General features: G+C 39.3%; 1 protein-coding gene across 1 annotated transcript; it reads right to left on the bottom strand.

Annotated features, from left to right (window-relative positions):
• Positions 1-8,045: 8,045 nt before the first annotated feature.
• Positions 8,046-8,724, bottom strand: LOC131825814 (ubiquitin-conjugating enzyme E2 variant 1-like). The gene has a single exon (XM_059165196.1). It carries the CDS (start codon positions 8,691-8,693, stop codon positions 8,250-8,252), a length of 444 nt encoding a protein of 147 aa, XP_059021179.1. The 5' UTR covers positions 8,694-8,724; the 3' UTR covers positions 8,046-8,249.
• Positions 8,725-16,674: the final 7,950 nt, after the last annotated feature.

Here is a 16,674-nt window from a genome sequence, read left to right as displayed (position 1 = left end):
ATTCTTGACTATTCTTCTAATTTAGTACCTTGAATATGTCTTGCCAGCCCTTTCCAGCTTGCCTAGTTTCTGTGTACAGGTCTGATATTATCCTGATTTTCTTCCCCCTGTAAGGAATCTCTTCTCCCTAACTGCCCTTTAAAATAGTTTCCTTGGTTCTAAGATTTGCAAGTTGTGTCATTGCATGCCTGGGCCTTGGTCTGCCCTCATTGATCTTCAGGGGTGTCCTCTCTGTCACTAGGACATGATTGTTTGTTTCATTTGCTAGATTAGGGAAGTACTTGGCTAAGATTTGGTCAAATATATCTTCTAGTCCACTTTCTCTCTCTCTTCACCCCTTAGTGGTCCCCAAAATTCTGACAGTGGAACATTTCTTTTTTCTTTTTTTAAAAAGATTTTATTTATTTATTTGATAGACAGAGATCACAAGTAGGCAGAGAGGCAGAGAGAGATGGAGAAGCAGGCTATCCACTGAGCAGAGAGCCATATGGGACTCGATCCCAGGACCCTGGGATCATGACCTGAGCCAAAGGCATAGGCTTCAACCCGTGACAGTGGAACATTTCATGCTGTCATTCAGGTTTCTAAATTTGTTTTCAAGGATTCTATACTGTTTGTTCTTGCTCCTTCTTTTCTATCAGTTTATCTCCAAGATCACTAATTTGTTCTTCTCATTTACCCTATATCTAGATGAGATTGTATCTCTTTGATAGCATTTTTAAGTTCTGCCAAATCTGTTCTCACTTCTGCCCTTAACAAATCTATGTTGCCATCAATAGTTTTCTCCAATCTGACTATTGTCTTCTTAACTGCTACCCTAAAGTCAATTTGTGACATGTGGCTTAGATTCATATCCATTAGAGGTGCTGGAGTGGACACTGTGTCTGGGATTGTTCTTTGTTGTCATTCTGTTGAGTTGTGGTTAAGGGGAGGCCACCAACCTTTCTGACAAGGGCCTAAACTCTCTCTGTGTGTTTTTGAACACTGTAGAAGGTACATTTTTGTTTGATGAAGTTTCATAGACACATGCCTATGAACTCTCACTGCACACAGTATTGAAGTTTTTATGATTCTTTGTGACTTTGCCTGCTGGTTGCCTTGAACCATATCAATGTCTGCTACATCATGGATACTTGAGATGCATCCATGGCCAACAAATCACCTTTAAGTTTTTTTGTTTTTTTTTTATGTTCTCCAGTTTGATTTCACTTCATATCATTACATTTTCTTCTCTTAATTCCAATATATTCTCTTATCCAGTGTAATTTCATTTTTCTCTCTTAATTCCAGTATAATTCGATGCATTGTTCCTAGCTCATCAGGATCAGGGTACTCTTAATTCCCTTCACACAGTTTGCCCATCCCTCCACCCAGCTCCACTTTGATAACCACCTCTTTGTTCTCTATGACAAATAGCCTTGTGAAACACAGCATGCTTTGAACTTTTCACTCTGTGTCATAGCATTTCTTCTGGAATCCACCCCCACCACAAGGAGGACTCAGTGCAATGCCTATACAATGGAATCTGAATTCTGAGTTTTCTCTGGGATTCTGGAAGATCCAATTCTTCATGATCACAAAGGATCTATGTCTTAATATTGTTGTTCTCAAAAAAAAAAAATCCCTTCAAAAGACACACCATTACCAGGACTGTGTCATTTTTCATGTCATCTTTGTGGATGGAACCATAAGAAATGTGAGTCTAATTTCAAATTCAGAGCATCAATCCCTCCATTCAAAACCTCTCATAGGAACTGGTGGGGTTTGTTTTGTTTTGTTTTGGTTTGGTTTGGTTTCACTGAACTACCCTCTGCCTGAGTTATGATAATTGTATTCTGAAATTGTGATTTTTTTTTTCAATTTAGATGCTCTTGTTTTTCTTTGAAATTGAAACATGGAAATCCTCCTGAATATTTCAGTGGGTCTTGTACTTAGAATACTCACTAGTATAATTAATCTCCTTGTTCATTTCCCATAGTTCAGAGGCCTCAACATGAGGGGACAACATTCCATACTCCATTCTGGGGTTTACTTTCTGTTATGATGATGTACACTTAATCACACTGTAAGAGCTTTCCCGAGAGAAAGTTGACAATGTAGGTCACTTTTAAGGTGTGCATTTTCATATTTATTGTTTGTGGGTTTTTATTAGCATATTCACAGAATTGTGCAAATCGCAACAATGGGTTCCAGATGTTGTACATTATCCCTGCACCAGAAATCCCTCACAGATGTTTCCCCTAACCTCTAAGGCCCAGGGAAACAGGAATGTATTTTGTCTTTCAAAGGATTTGCTTATTTTGACCCTTTGGTATAAATGGAATAATGCAGACTGTTTGTGCCTGCCTTTTTTATTTAGCATAATGTTTTCAAGGTCCATTGATGTGGTAGCATGAATGGGTTTTTTATGTCTTTTATTTGGCTGATCAGTATTCCACTGTATCAATACTGCACAGTTTGTTCCTCAGTGGAAGAACATTTGGGTTGATTTCACTTTTGGATGATTATGTATAATGCTTCTAGAAACATTCATGGGTAAGATTTTGGTGGCCATATGCTGTCAGTTCTTATAGGTATGTCCCTAAGAGGGAGCTGTTGGGTCACGTGATACCTGGGTTGTACTATTTGAATTCCTGCAAGACTCCTTCCCAAATTACAGTACCCTTTTCCATTCCTGCCAGCAGTGCATGGGGGCTCCAATTTCTCCACATACTTGCCAATGCTTATCTGCCTTTTGGATGAGAAATGTCCTGCGGGTATGAAATGACAGGTCACCCTGATTGGGCCTTGGATTTCTCTCATAGCCAACTATTTTTTAAATATCTTTTTTTTTTTTTTTTTTTTTTTTACAGAGAGAAAGATCACAAGTAGGCAGAGAGGCAGCCAGAGAGAGGGGGGGAAGCAGGCTCCCCTTTGAGCAGAGAGCCTGATGTGGGACTTGATCCCAGGACCCTGAGATCATGATCTGAGCTGAAGACAGAGGCTTAAACCACTGAGCCACCCAGGTGTCCCATGGCCAACTATTTTTTACTTCTGCTCACGTGCTTCATGTCTTTGGAAAAGTCTTAGAAAAGTGAAACACGCATCATTAAAAACCAGCAGGCATTTTAGCATTTGCCCCTTTCTAGATTGACTATTTCTCATTGCTTAGATTTTTCTCAAATTAAAAGTGTAAGATTATGTTTCTATCATTTACCTGTTGCTTTCCTTTGTTCAGCAGGAATGTGGTGTAGCTGTTCAGTCCACATTCTTATGCTCAGATTCTTCAGGGCCTCGCTGTACCTTGTGGAACAAATGCAAATGTTGGAACCTGAGAGGAAACGTTACCCCAGTGTGCTCCCTTCACCGCTCTCCCAGATGAGAACAGAAATGGGTCCTTGTGACAGAAACTACTCAGCATCCTCAGCCAGGAGGCCTGCAGCTGCATCAACAAATCCAAAACATTGAAATTCTTGTGGCCAAATACTTAGAATTCCAAATCAATTGATCCATTCATCTGTTGATGGACATCTAGGTTCTTTCCACAGTTTTGGTTATTGTGGCCATTGCTGCTATAAACATTCAGGTGCATGTGCCCCTTCGGATCACTATATTTGTGTCTTTAGGGTAAATACTCAGTAGTGTAATTGCTGGGTCATAGGATAGTTCTATTTTCAACTTTTTGAGGAACCCTCCATGCTATTTTCCAGAGCTTGTTGCACTAGCTTGCATTCCCACCAACAGTGTAGGAGGGATCCCCTTTCTCCACATCCTCGCCAGCATCTGTAATTTCTTGACTTGTTAATTTTAGCCATTCTGACTGGTGTGAGGTGATATCTCATTGTGGTTTTGATTTGTATTTCCCTGATGCCGAGTAATATGGAGCAATTTTTCATGTGTCTGTTGGCCATCTGGATGTCTTCTTTGCAGAAATGTCTGCTCGTGTCCTCTGCCCATTTCTTGATTGGATTATTTGTTCTTTGGGTGTTGAGTTTGCTAAGTTCTTTATAGATTTTGGACACTAGCCTTTTATCTGATATGTCATTTGCAAATATCTTTTCCCATTCTGTCAGTTGTCTTTTGGTTTTGTTATCTGTTTCCTTTGCTGTGAAAAAGCTTTTGATCTTGATGAAATACCAATAGTTCATTTTTGCCCTTGCTTCCCTTGCCTTTGGCAATATTCCTAGGAAGATGTTGCTGCAGCTGAGCTCGAAGAGGGTGTTGCCTGTGTTCTCCTCAAGGATTTTGATGGATTCCTTTCTCACATTGAGGTCCTTCCTCCATTTTGAGTCTATTTTCATGTGTGGTCGAAGGAAATAGTCCAGTTTCATTTTTCTGCATGTGGCTGTCCAATTTTCCCAACACCATTTGTTGAAGAGGCTGTCTTTTTTCCATTGGACATTCTTTCCTGCTTTGTCGAAGATTAGTTGACCCTAGAGTTGAGGGTCTATTTCTGGGCTCTCTATTCTGTTCTGTGTGTCTATGTGTCTGTGTGTCTGTTGATCTATGATCTATGATCTATTGATCTATGTGTCAGTTTTTGTGCCAGTACCAGGCTGTCTTGTTACAGCTTTGTAATAGAGCTTGAAGTCCGGAGTTGTGATGCCACCAACTTTGGCTTTCTTTTTCAATATTCCTTTGGCTATTTGAGGTCTTTTCTGGTTCCATATAAATTTTAGGGTTATTTGTTCCATTTCTTTGAAAAAGATGTATGGTATTTTGATAGGAATTGCATTAAATGTGTAGATTTCTTTAGGTAGCATAGACATTTTCACAATATTTATTCTTCCAATCCAGGAGCATGGAACATTTTTCCATTTCTTTGTGCCTTCCTCAATTTCTTTTATGAGTACTTTATAGTTTTCTGATACAGATTCTTAGCCTCTTTGGTTAGGTTTATTCCTAGGTATCTTATAGTTTTGGGTGCAATTGTAAATGGGATGGACTCCTTAATTTCTCTTTCTTGTCTTGTTGTTGGTGTAGAGAAATGCAACTGATTTCTGTGCATTGATTTTATATCCTGACACTTTACTGAATTCCTGTATAAGTTCTAGCAGTTTTGGAGTGGAGTCTTTTGGGTTTTCCACATATAGTATCATATCATCTGCAAAGAGTGATAGTTTGACTTCTTCTTTGCCGATTTGGATGCCTTTAATTTCCTTTTGTTGTCTGATTGCTGAGGCTAGGACTTCTAGTACTATGTTGAATAGCAGTGGTGATAATGGACATCCCTGCCGTGTTCCTGACCTTAGCGGAAAAGCTTTCAGTTTTTCTCCATTGAGAATGATATTTGCGGTGGATTTTTTCATAGATGGCTTTGATGATATTGAGGTATGTCCCCTCTACCCCTACACTTTGAAGAGTTTTGATCAGGAAGGGATGCTGTACTTTGTCAAATGTTTTTTCAGCATCTATTGAGAGTATCATATGGTTCTTGTTCTTTCTTTTATTAATGTGTTGTATCAAATTGATTGATTTGGGGATGTTGAACCAACCTTGCAGCCCTGGAATAAATCCCACTTGGTCATGGTGAATAATCCTTTTAATGTACTGTTGAATCCTATTGGCTAGTATTTTGGTGAGAATTTTAGCATCTGTGTTCATCAAGGATATTGGTCTGTAGTTCTCTTTTTTGATGGGATCCTTGTCTGGTTTGGGGATCAAGGTGATGCTGGCCTCATAAAATGAGTTTGGATGTTTTCCTTCCATTTTTAATTTTTGGAACAGTTTCAGGAGAATAGGAATTAGCTCTTCTTTAAATGTTTGGTAGAATTCCCCCGGGAAGCCATCTGACCCTGGGCTTTTGTTTGTTTGGAAATTTTTGATGACTGTTTCAATCTCCTTACTGGTTATGGGTCTGTTCAGGTGTTCTATTTCTTCCTGGTTCAGTTGTGGTAGTTTATATGTCTCTAGGAATGCATCCATTTCTTCCAGATTGTCAAATTTGTTGGTGTAGAGTTGCTCATAGTATGTTCTTATAATTGTCTGTATTTCTTTGGTTAGTTGTGATCTCCCTCATTTCATTTATTATTTTACTTATTTGGGTAAATAAATAAAATTAGTTGTGATCTCCCTCATTTCATTTATTATTTTACTTATTTGGGTAAATAAATAAGATTAGTTGTGATCTCCCTCATTTCATTTATTATTTTATTTATTTGGGTACTTTCTCTTTTCTTTTTGATAAGTCTGGCCAAGGGTTTATCAATCTTATTAATTCTTTCAAAGAACCAGCTCCTAGTTTTGTTGATTTGTTCTATCATTTTTTTTGGTTTCTATTTCATTGATTTCTGCTCTGACCTTTATGACTTCTCTTCTCCTGCTGGGTTTAGGGTTTCTTTCTTGTCCTTTCTCCAGCTCCTTTAGGTTTAGGGTTAGGTTGAGTACTTAAGACCTTTCTTGTTTCTTGAGAAAGGCTTGTACCGCTATATAGTTTCCTCTCAGGACTGCCTTTGCTGTGTCCCACAGAGTTTGAACCATTGTGTTTTCATTATCATTTGTTTCCATGAATTTTTTCAATTCTTCTTTAATTTCCTGGTTGACCCATTCATTCTTTAGAAGGATGCTGTTTAGTCTCCATGTATTTGGGTTCTTTCCAAGTTTCCTCTTGTGATTGAGTTATAGCTTCAGAGCATTGTGGTCTGAAAATATGGAGGGAATGATCCCAATCTTTTGATACCGGTTGAGACCTGATTTAGGACCGAGGATGTGATCTATTCTGGAAAATGTTCCATGTGCACTAGAGAAGAATGTGTATTCTGTTGCTTTGGGATGAAATGTTCTGAATATATCTGTGGTGTCCATCTGGTCCAGTGTGTCATTTAAGGCCTTTATTTCCTTGTTGATCTTTTGCTTGGATGATCTGTCCATTTCAGTGAGGGGAGTGTTAAAGTCCCCTACTATTAATGTATTATTGTTGATGTATTTCTTTGATTTTTTTTTAATTAATTGTTTTATATAGTTGGCTGTTCCCTCGTTAGGGCCATAGATATTTAAAATTGTTAGATCTTCTTGTTGGACAGATCCTTTGAGTATGATATAGTGTCCTTCCTCATCTCTTATTATAGTCTTTGGCTTAAAATCTATTTGATCGGATATAAGGATTGCCACCCCTGCTTTCTTCTGATGTCCATTAGCATGGTAAATTGTTTCCCACCTCCTCACTTTAAATCTGGAGATGTCTTCAGGTCTGAAATGAGTTTCTTGTAGGCAACATATAGATGGGTTTTTGTTTTTTTATCCATTCTGATACCTTGTGTCTTTTGATTGGGGCATTTAGCCCATTAACATTCAGGGTAACTATCGTGAGATACAAATTTAGTACCATTGTATTGCCTGTAAGGTGACTGTTACTGTATATTGTCTCTGTTCCTTTCTGATCTACTACTTTTAGCCTCTCTCTTTGCTTAGAGAACCCCTTTCGATATTTCCTGTAGAGCTGGTTTGGTGTTTGCAAATTCTTTCAGTTTTTGTTTGTCCTGGAAGCTTTTTATCTCTCGTTCTATTTTCAATGATAGCCTAGTTGGATATAGTATTCTTGGCTGCATGTTTTTCTCATTTAGTGCTCTGAATATATCATGCCAGCTCTTTCTGGCCTGCCAGGTCTCTGTGGATAAGTCTGCTGCCAATCTAATATTTTTACCATTGTATGTTACAGACTTCTTTTCCTGGGCTGCTTTCAGGATTTTCTCTTTGTCACTAAGACTTGTAAATTTTACCATTAGGTGCCAGGGTGTGGAGCTATTCTTGTTGATTTTGAGGGGGGTTCTCTGCACCTTCTGGGTTTTGATGCTTGTTCCCTTTGCCATATTAGGGAAATTCTCTCCAATAATTCTCTCCAATAGACCTTCTGCTCCCCTCTCTCTTTCTTCTTCTTCTGGAATCCCAATTATTCTAATGTTGTTTCGTCTCATGGTGTCACTTATCTCTCGAATTCTCCCCTCGTGGTCCAATAGCTGTTTGTCCCACTTTTGCTCAGCTTCTTTATTCTCTGTCATTTGGTCTTCTGCATTGCAAATTCTTTCTTCTGCCTCATTTATCCTAGCAGTGAGCACCTCCATTTTTTTTTTTGTTATAGCACAACTTATATATTTCAAATGGACAAAAAATTAGTATCGTTTACAGTATCTTAAGATAAATTGCCTTTGAATGGGAGCTTCCTTTCCAGTACTTTGAGGTCTACAAGACGTATCTAGAAAATGTACTACTGTGGAAAATGACTGCTTAAATCGAATGGGGGAGGGGGGCGGGCCTGTGGTTTCTCTTTTTGATTAATTGCTGTAACACTGTCCTTCAGGCGGCTGAGGGAGTTTCATGTTTTCTTTAGACATCATTAGGCGCCAGAGCTCTTGCAGGACAACTTTGTTGTTATATGAATTCTGCCATTTTGCTAGCACTGATATGGCTCTTAGGTCCACCACTCCATTAGAACTATTAACTCCATTCATATTCATTTTTGTTATAAATCTTACAAAAGGGGGTTCTTCTGGGTATTTAGGTCCACATTCCATTTTAAGGCTGTATATTCGGTTTTCATAAATTGTTCTCGGAGGCCCAATTATCATCTCTGTCCATCTTGTAAGTGTCATGTCTTCGTCATCTTCTAGACCCCAGCTAACTGTGCCATCTCCTACTCCTTTCTGGCCTTCTTCCAGTTCTTCCAACAGTCGAAAATTGCGAGGGACTTTTACTCCCGAGCCCGTGGTGGCTGCCATCTTGCGTCACTCTTGCTGGAAGGCCGGCCCCTTCTTCCTAGCACCTCCATTTTTGATTGCACCTCATTAATAACTTTTTTATTTCAACTTGGTTAGATTTTAGTTCTTTTATTTCTCCAGAAAGGGCTTTTATATCTCCCAAGACGGTTTCTCTAATATCTTCCATGCCTTTTTCGAGCCTGGCTAGAACCTTGAGAATCATCATTCTGAACTCTATAGCTGACATATTACCAATGTCTGTATTGATTAGGTCCCTAGCCTTCAGTACTGCCTCTTGTTCTTTTTTTTTTTTTTTTTTTTTTTTTTGTGGTGAGTTTTTCTGCCTTGTCATTTTGTCCAGATAAGAGTATATGAAGGAGCAAGTAAAATACTAAGAGGCTGGCAAAGACCCCAGGAAAATATGCTTTAACCAAATTAGAAGAGACCCCAAATCGTGGGGGGGGGGGGAGAAAGGGGATAAAAGTGGTTCAGAAAAAAAAAAAGAAACAATTAAAAAAATAAAATGAATAAAGAAAAAATATATATATCATAGATAAACTAGTTTAAAAACGTTAGAAAAGAAAAGAGTAAAAGTTAAAAAAAATTAGCAGCAGAAGAAAAAAATTGAAAAGAAATAAATTAAATTAACTGGAAGATTAATGAATCATGGGGAGAAAGCCATGAGTTCAGTGCTTTGCTTTCTCCTCCTCTGGAATTCCGCTGCTCTCCTTGGTATTGAACCTGCACTCCTTGGTAGGTGAACTTGGTCCTGGCTGGATTTTTTGTTGATCTTCTGGGGGAGGGGCCTGTTGTAGTGATTCACAAGTGTCTTTGCCCCAGGCGGAATTGCACCGCCCTTACCAGGGGTCGGGCTGCTGAGTAATCCGCTCGGGGAACACTTTCCGTAGAGTTCCGGAGGACGGAAATGAAAATGGCGGCCTCCCAGTCTCCGGCCCATAGGAGCAGAGAGCTCAGGGCCCCACTCCTCAGTGCGCCATCAGAGAATAGTGCCCAATTACTCCCGTCTCCCTGGCCTCTGGCCGCACTCCAGGCTCACCGAGCCTGCGGCCGTTCAAGGTAACCCCGAGCTGAGAGCTCCCTCCTCGGCTCTGTCTCTGTAGCCGGCTTCCCTGTTCTAATACCTACAAGCTCTGCGACACTCAGACACCCCCGATCCTTCTGTGACCCTGCGGGACCTGGGGCCACGCTGACCCCGCGTGGGCTTCACCCCGGTTTACCCTCTGGAGCAAAGTCCCTCAGTGGAACAGACTTTTAAAAGTCCCGATTTTGTGCTCCATTGCTCTGCCACTTGCCGGGAGCCAGCCCCTCCCCCCTGCAGTCTATCTTCCCGTTGTTTTGGATTCACTTTTCCTCCAGTCCTCCCTTTCAGAAGGTGGTTGATTTTCTGATTCTAGTGTTGCTGTTCTTCTCTTTGATCTCCATTGGATTTGTGGGTGTTTGCAATCTTTAGATAAGCTATCTAGCTGATCTCCTGCTACCTGAAGTAGTCTCAGCCTGCTACTTCTCCACCATCTTGACTCCTCCCCCACGTAGTCCACAAATTTTATAAAGGTGTACATACATTTTAATTTATTACAAAATATTTGAAAATTCTTTTGAGTGTTCTGTTTTTGATCCATGTGATGCTTAGTCTCCAAATATTTTGGAATTTTCTAGATATCTTTCTGTTATAGCCTTCTATGTTTATGTTCTTTGGGGTCTAAGAACATAATTTGTATGAGGTCTGTTGTATTAGATTTTATGAGGCATTTTTTTTAAACCTCAGAATATGGTTATTCTGGTGACTGTTTCACTTGAGTTTGGGAAGACTTTGTATTCTCCTGTGGCTAGATACAATATTACATAATTGTCATTTAGATTCAGTTGATCAAAGGTACTGTTCAACTCATCTTTAAGGACTTTGTGCATGATGGCATGTATCAATTACTGAAAGAGTAGTGTTTCATGCTGAAATAGTGAATTTGGGTATCGAATGTCCGTCCATCAAGGGAATGGATTTTTCCATTTTTCTTTCCCATTGTCAACAGTTGCTGTGTCGCATACATTGATGCTGTATTGTCAGATGCATGTAGGTGAAGGATTGTTCATGTCTTACAGGAGAATGGACCCCCTCCTCTTAGGTAACTCCTTTCTTTATCCCTGCTCATTTTCCTGGTTCTGAAGTCAGCTTTGTCTGAAATAAATGTAGCTACTATGGTTTACATTTCATTTGTGTTATCATGGTGGCATAATTTTTTCTCCTTTTTTCTTTTAACTTGTCTGTATTGTGATAATTAAAGTGTGTTCTGGTGGTTTCTTCATGGCTTCACCAACCATGAAGGTGGTACTTACGTCTTTAAAATCCATTTTGATGCTCTGTCTTTTTTTTTTTTTTTTTTAAATAACCCCCATGGGACCAACTTGGATTGGATTTATTTGGATTTATTGCTTCTGGATTTGTTTGCTTGTACTAAGTCATAGTCTACAAAAGAGCAATTTTTAAAAAATATTGAATTTTACCTTATTTTTTCAGTGTTCCAAGATTCATTGTTTATGTACCACACCCAGTGCTCCATGCAATACATGCCCTCCTTAATACCCACCACCAGGCTCAGCCAAAACCCCACTCCCCTCCAAAACCTTCCAGTTATTTCTCAGGATCCACAGTCTCTCATGGTTCATCTCCCTGTCCAATTTTCCCCACCTCACTTCTCCTCTCCTTCTCCCAATGTCCTCCATGTTATTCCTTATACTCCACAAGTAAGGGAAACCATATGATCATTAACTCTCTCCACTTGATTTATTTCACTCAGAATAATCTCCTCCAGTCCCACCCATGTTGATACAAAACTTGGGATTCATCCTTTATGATGGAGGAGTAATATTCCATTGGATATATGGACCATATCTTCTTTATCCTTTCATCTGTTGAAGGGCATCTTGGCTCTTTCCAGAGTTTGGCAACTGTGGCCATTGCTGCTATAAACATTGGGGTAAGATGGCCCTTCTCTCCACAACATCCGTATCTGGGGTAAATGCCCAGTAGTCAATTGCAAGGTCATAGGGTAACTCGACTTTTCATTTCTTAAGGAATCTCCACACTGTTTTCCAAAGTGGCTGCACCAACGTGCATTCCCACCAACAGTGTAAGAGGGTTCCCCTTTCTCCACATCCTCTCCAACATATCTTGTTTCTCATCTTGTTAATTTTGGCCATTCTAACTGGTGAAAGGTGGTACCTGAATGTAGTTTTAATTTGAATCTCCCTGGTGGCTAATGATGATGAACATTTTTTCATGTGTCTGTTAGCAATCTATACTTTCAATGCCATCCTGATCAAAATTCCACCGGTATTTTTCAAAGTGTGGGAACAAACAAAATTTGTATGGAACCAGAAGAGACCCTGAATTGCTAAGGAAAAGTTGAAAAAGAAAAACAAAATTGAGGGCATGAAGTTGCCTGATTTCAAGCTTTACTACAAAGTTGTGATTACCAAGACAGCATGGTACTAGCACAAAAATAGACATACAGACCAGTGGAACAGAGTAGAGAGCTCAGATATGGACCTGCAACTCAAATAGCCAAATGGTGTTTGACAAAGCAGGAAAAAAATATCCAGGGGAAAACAGACAGTCTCTTCAATAAATGGTGCTGTGAAGATTGGACAGCTATATGGAGAAGAATGAAACTTGACCATTCTCTTACACCATACACAAAGATAAACACAAAATGGATAAAAGACCTCAACATGAGCCAAGAAACTATCAAAATCCTAGAGAAGAACACAGGCAGTAACCTCTTCGACATTGACCACAGCGACTTCTTTCAAGACATGTCTCCAAAGGCAAAGGAGACAAAAGCGAAAAAGAACTTTGGGGATTTCATTAAGGCCAAAACCTTCTGCACAGCAAAGGAAACAGTCTACAAAACAAAGAGGCAACCCACGGAATGGGAGAAGATATACACAAATGGCGCTACAGAGAAAGGGCTGATATCCAAGATCTCTAAGGAACTCCTCAAACTCAACCCCCCCAAAAAACAGATAACACGTCAAAAAATGGGCAGAATACATGAACAGACACTTCTCCAATGAAGACACACAAATGGCTAACAGACACATAAAAAAATGTTCATCATCGTTAGCCATCGGGGAGAATCAAATCAAAACTACATTGAGGTACCACCTTAGACCAGTTAGAATGGCCAAAATTAACAAGATGGGAAACAAGTGTTGGAGAGGACGTGGAGAAAGGGGAACCCTCTTACACTGTTGGTGGGAGAGCATGTTGGTGCAGTCACTTTAGAATACAGTGTGGAGACTCCTTAAGAAATGAAAAATAGAGCTACCCTATGACCTTGCAATTGCACTACTGGACATTTACCTCAAAGATACAGATGTCATGGAAGGAAGGGCCATCTATATACCCCAATGTTCATAGCAGCAATGGCCACAGTTGCCAAACTCTGGAAAGAGCCAAGATGCCCTTCAATAGATGAAAGGATAAAGAAGATATGGTCCACATATCCAATGGAGTATTATGCCTCCATTAGAAAGGATAAATACTCTTTTATTTACTGTATAAAGATGGTTCCTATTTATTTTGTTTCATTTGTTTCATACTTTTATTTAAATTTTAGCTAGGTAATGTATAGTGTGCCATATTGGTTTCAGGAGTAGAATTCAGTGACTCATCACTTGCACAAAATAATACTCTGTACTCATCATTTAAAGTGCCCTCCTTACTACCCTTCACCCATCCTCCCAGTCTCACCCACCTCCCTTTATCAACCCTCAGTTTTTCCTCTCTCTCTTTTTTTTAAAGGTTTATTTATTTGAGGCAGAGAGAGGCACGCACACAAGTGGAGGGAGGAAGGGGCAAAGTAAGAGGGAGAAAGATACTCCCCGCTGAGCACAAAGTCAGATGCAAGATCCCATTACAGTACCCAGAGGCTATCCTTAACTGAATGAACCCAAGTGCCCCTTGTTCTCTATTGTTAAGAGTATCTTATGGTTTGTTTCGCTCTCTCTGCCCCCCCCCAATATGGTCATATGTGTTGTTTTTTTTTTCTTAAATTCCACATATGGGTGAAATCAGATGGTATTTGTATTTCTTGGACTGATTTATTTTGCTTAACATAATACACTTTAGCTCCATCCACGTCATTGCAAATGACAAGATTTCATACTTCTGATAGCTGAGTATTATTCCACTGTAAATATATGCCACATCTTCTTTAGCCATTCACCAGTCAATGGACATTTGGGCTCTCTCCATAATTTAGCTAGCATTAATAATGCTGCCATAAATACTGGGTGCATGTACACCTTTGGGTCTGTATTTTTTTTTTTGTATCCTTTGAATAAGTACCTAGTAGTGCAATTGCTGGATTATAAGGTAGTACTATTTTTATCTTTTGAGGAACCTCCACACCTTTCTCCAGAATGGCTGTACCAGTTTGCATTCCTACCAGTGCAAGAGGGTTCCTCTTTTTCTGCACCCTCGACAACACCAGTTATTTCTTGTGTTAAATTTATTCATTCTGATATATGTGAGGTGGTATGTGATTGTGGATTTGATTTGTTTTTTTCCTGATGATGAGTGATGTGTCTGTTAGCCATCTGGATGTCTTCTTTGGAAAGGTGAGACTGCTTGTCTTTAAAGTGGTTACTGACGTAGTTGAATACATGTCTACCATATTGGAACTGTGTGTACTCACTGCCCTTGTTCTTTCCTTATCTTTCCCTCTTAAGTTTTGTTCTGCCTTCTCTGCTTTTAATTGAGCAAGCTATATGATTCCATGTTTTCTCTTTTTGTGGGATGCCAATTACACTTCTCGATTACATTGTTTATTTGGCTTCCCTCAAGTGTTCAATGTAAATTTACAATTAACCTGAATTCATTCTCAAGTAACACTGCCCTTGAACACGTTTTATGTAGGTACCTTAAAACAAAGAATCCTCAATTCCTGCCTTCCATTCATTATGCAGTTGTTCTCACACATTTTACTTCTCCATGTCAGTTATCACAAATGGATTTTTGCAAGTATATTTTGAACAAAATAAGTCTGTTTTATCATTTAAAATAAGAAAATAAAATCCTAAAGTCTATTCATTCCTTCTCTAACACTGTTTTTAGATTGAACCTACGTTTGTGCTTTACATTGTTTTCCTTGGCAATTAATTCTTCTAACATATCCTTCAAGAAAGTTTCACTGGAGCCAAAATGAGTGTTTTTCTTTTTTTTAAGTCCTTATTTAACCTTCACTTTCCCCCTAGTCTATAATTACTTATTTAAAGGTCATTTTCATCAGATTTCCCCAGTGGCTAACAGAAAACAGAGCACTTCAAATCCCAGCAAGAATTATAAGGACACAGTGCCCTGAAGTCCTTGATATTGGGTAGTTTTGAAGGGTAAATTAGATAAATACCGAATTTCAGGGTGACAGTGTTTTTTCTTTCAATACTTGAAGTGTGTCATTCCACTCTGTTTTTGCTTCTCTTTTTGTCTGGCTGAAGAGAAACCAAGGTAATTCTTATACTGGCTTTACAACAGGGAAGTTTCTCTCATCTCCGTCACTCTTTCAAGGTTTTCTTCTTATCTTAATGTTTCTCAGGCTTATATTATATGCAAAATTGTTGGTCCCTTGAGAGGTATTCTGCTGGGATTTTCTGAGATTTGGATTTGTAGTTCAGGTACATGAAAGACAAGTTTTCTGTCATTAGTATTTCAAGTACTTCTGCTAATTCTTTGCTGTATGTTTTCTTCTCCTTCTAGTACTTCCTGTATACAGATGTTACATCTTTTGTCATTGTCCCACAGTTCTGACTATCCTATTTTCTTTATTTTTATGGTGTTACATTAGTCACCATACAGTACCTCATTAGTTGTTTTTTTCTTAAATTTATTTTATTTTTTCAGTGTTCCAAGATTCATTGTTTATGCACCACACCCAGTACTCCATGCAATATGTGCCCTCCTCAATACTCACCACCAGGCTCACCTAACCCCCCACACCCCTCACCTCCAAAACCCTGTTTTTCCCCCAAGTCCACAGTCTCTCATGGTTCATCTCCCCCTCTGATTCCCCCAATTCACTTTTCCTTTCCTTCTCCTGATGTCCTCCATGTTATTCCTTATGTTCCACCTTATTAGTTTTTGATGTAGTGTTCCATGATTAACTGTTTGTGTATAAAATCCGGTGCTCCATGCAATTCATGCCCTCCTTAATACCCATCACCAGTTTCACCCATCCCCCACCCCTCCTACCCAAAGCCCTCAGTTTATTTCCCAGAGTCCATAGTCTCTCATGGTTCATCCCCCACTGCTGTCTCCCCCTTCATTTTTCCCTTCCTTCTCCTAAAGGCCCCCATGCTGTTCTTTATATTCCACAAATAAGTGAAACCATATGATAATTGTCTTTCTCTGTTTGACCTATTTCACTCAACATAATCTCCTCCAGGTCCATCCATGTTGTTGCAAATGTTGGGTATTCATCCTTTCCGATGGAGGCATAATATTCCATTGTATATATATGAACCATATCTTCCTTATCCATTTGTCTATTGAAGGGCTTCTTGGCTCTTTCCACAGTTTGGCAATTGTGGACATTGCTGCTATGAACTTTGGGGTACAGATGGACCTTCTTTCCACTACATCTGTATCCTAGGGTAAATAACTCAGTAGTGCAATTGCAGGGTCATAGAGTAGCTCTCTCAATGACTTCTTAAGGAATCTCCACATTGTTTTCCAAAGCGGCTGCACCAACTTACATTCCCACCAACAGTATAAGAGCATTCTTCTTCCTCCACATCTTCTCCAACATTTGTTGTTTCTTGCCTAATTGATCTTTGCAATTCTAACTGGTGTAAGGTGGTATCTCAATGTGGTTTTAATTTTATTCTCCCTGATGGCTAATGATGATCAACATTTTTTCATGTGCTACCCATTTGTATGTCTTCTTTGAGGAAGTGTCTATTCATGTCTTCTGCCCATTTTTTCTTA

The sequence above is a fragment of the Mustela lutreola genome, chromosome 2 (genome assembly GCF_030435805.1).
Source record: "Mustela lutreola isolate mMusLut2 chromosome 2, mMusLut2.pri, whole genome shotgun sequence".
In the NCBI taxonomy this organism is placed as follows: Eukaryota; Metazoa; Chordata; class Mammalia; order Carnivora; family Mustelidae; genus Mustela; species Mustela lutreola.
This window is presented reverse-complemented; position numbering and strand designations above follow the sequence as displayed.

Coding starts and splice junctions, on each gene's coding strand:
- LOC131825814 (XM_059165196.1), bottom strand. CDS start 8,693: ATGGCAGCCACCACGGGCTCGGGAGTAAAAGTCCCTCGCAATTTTCGA.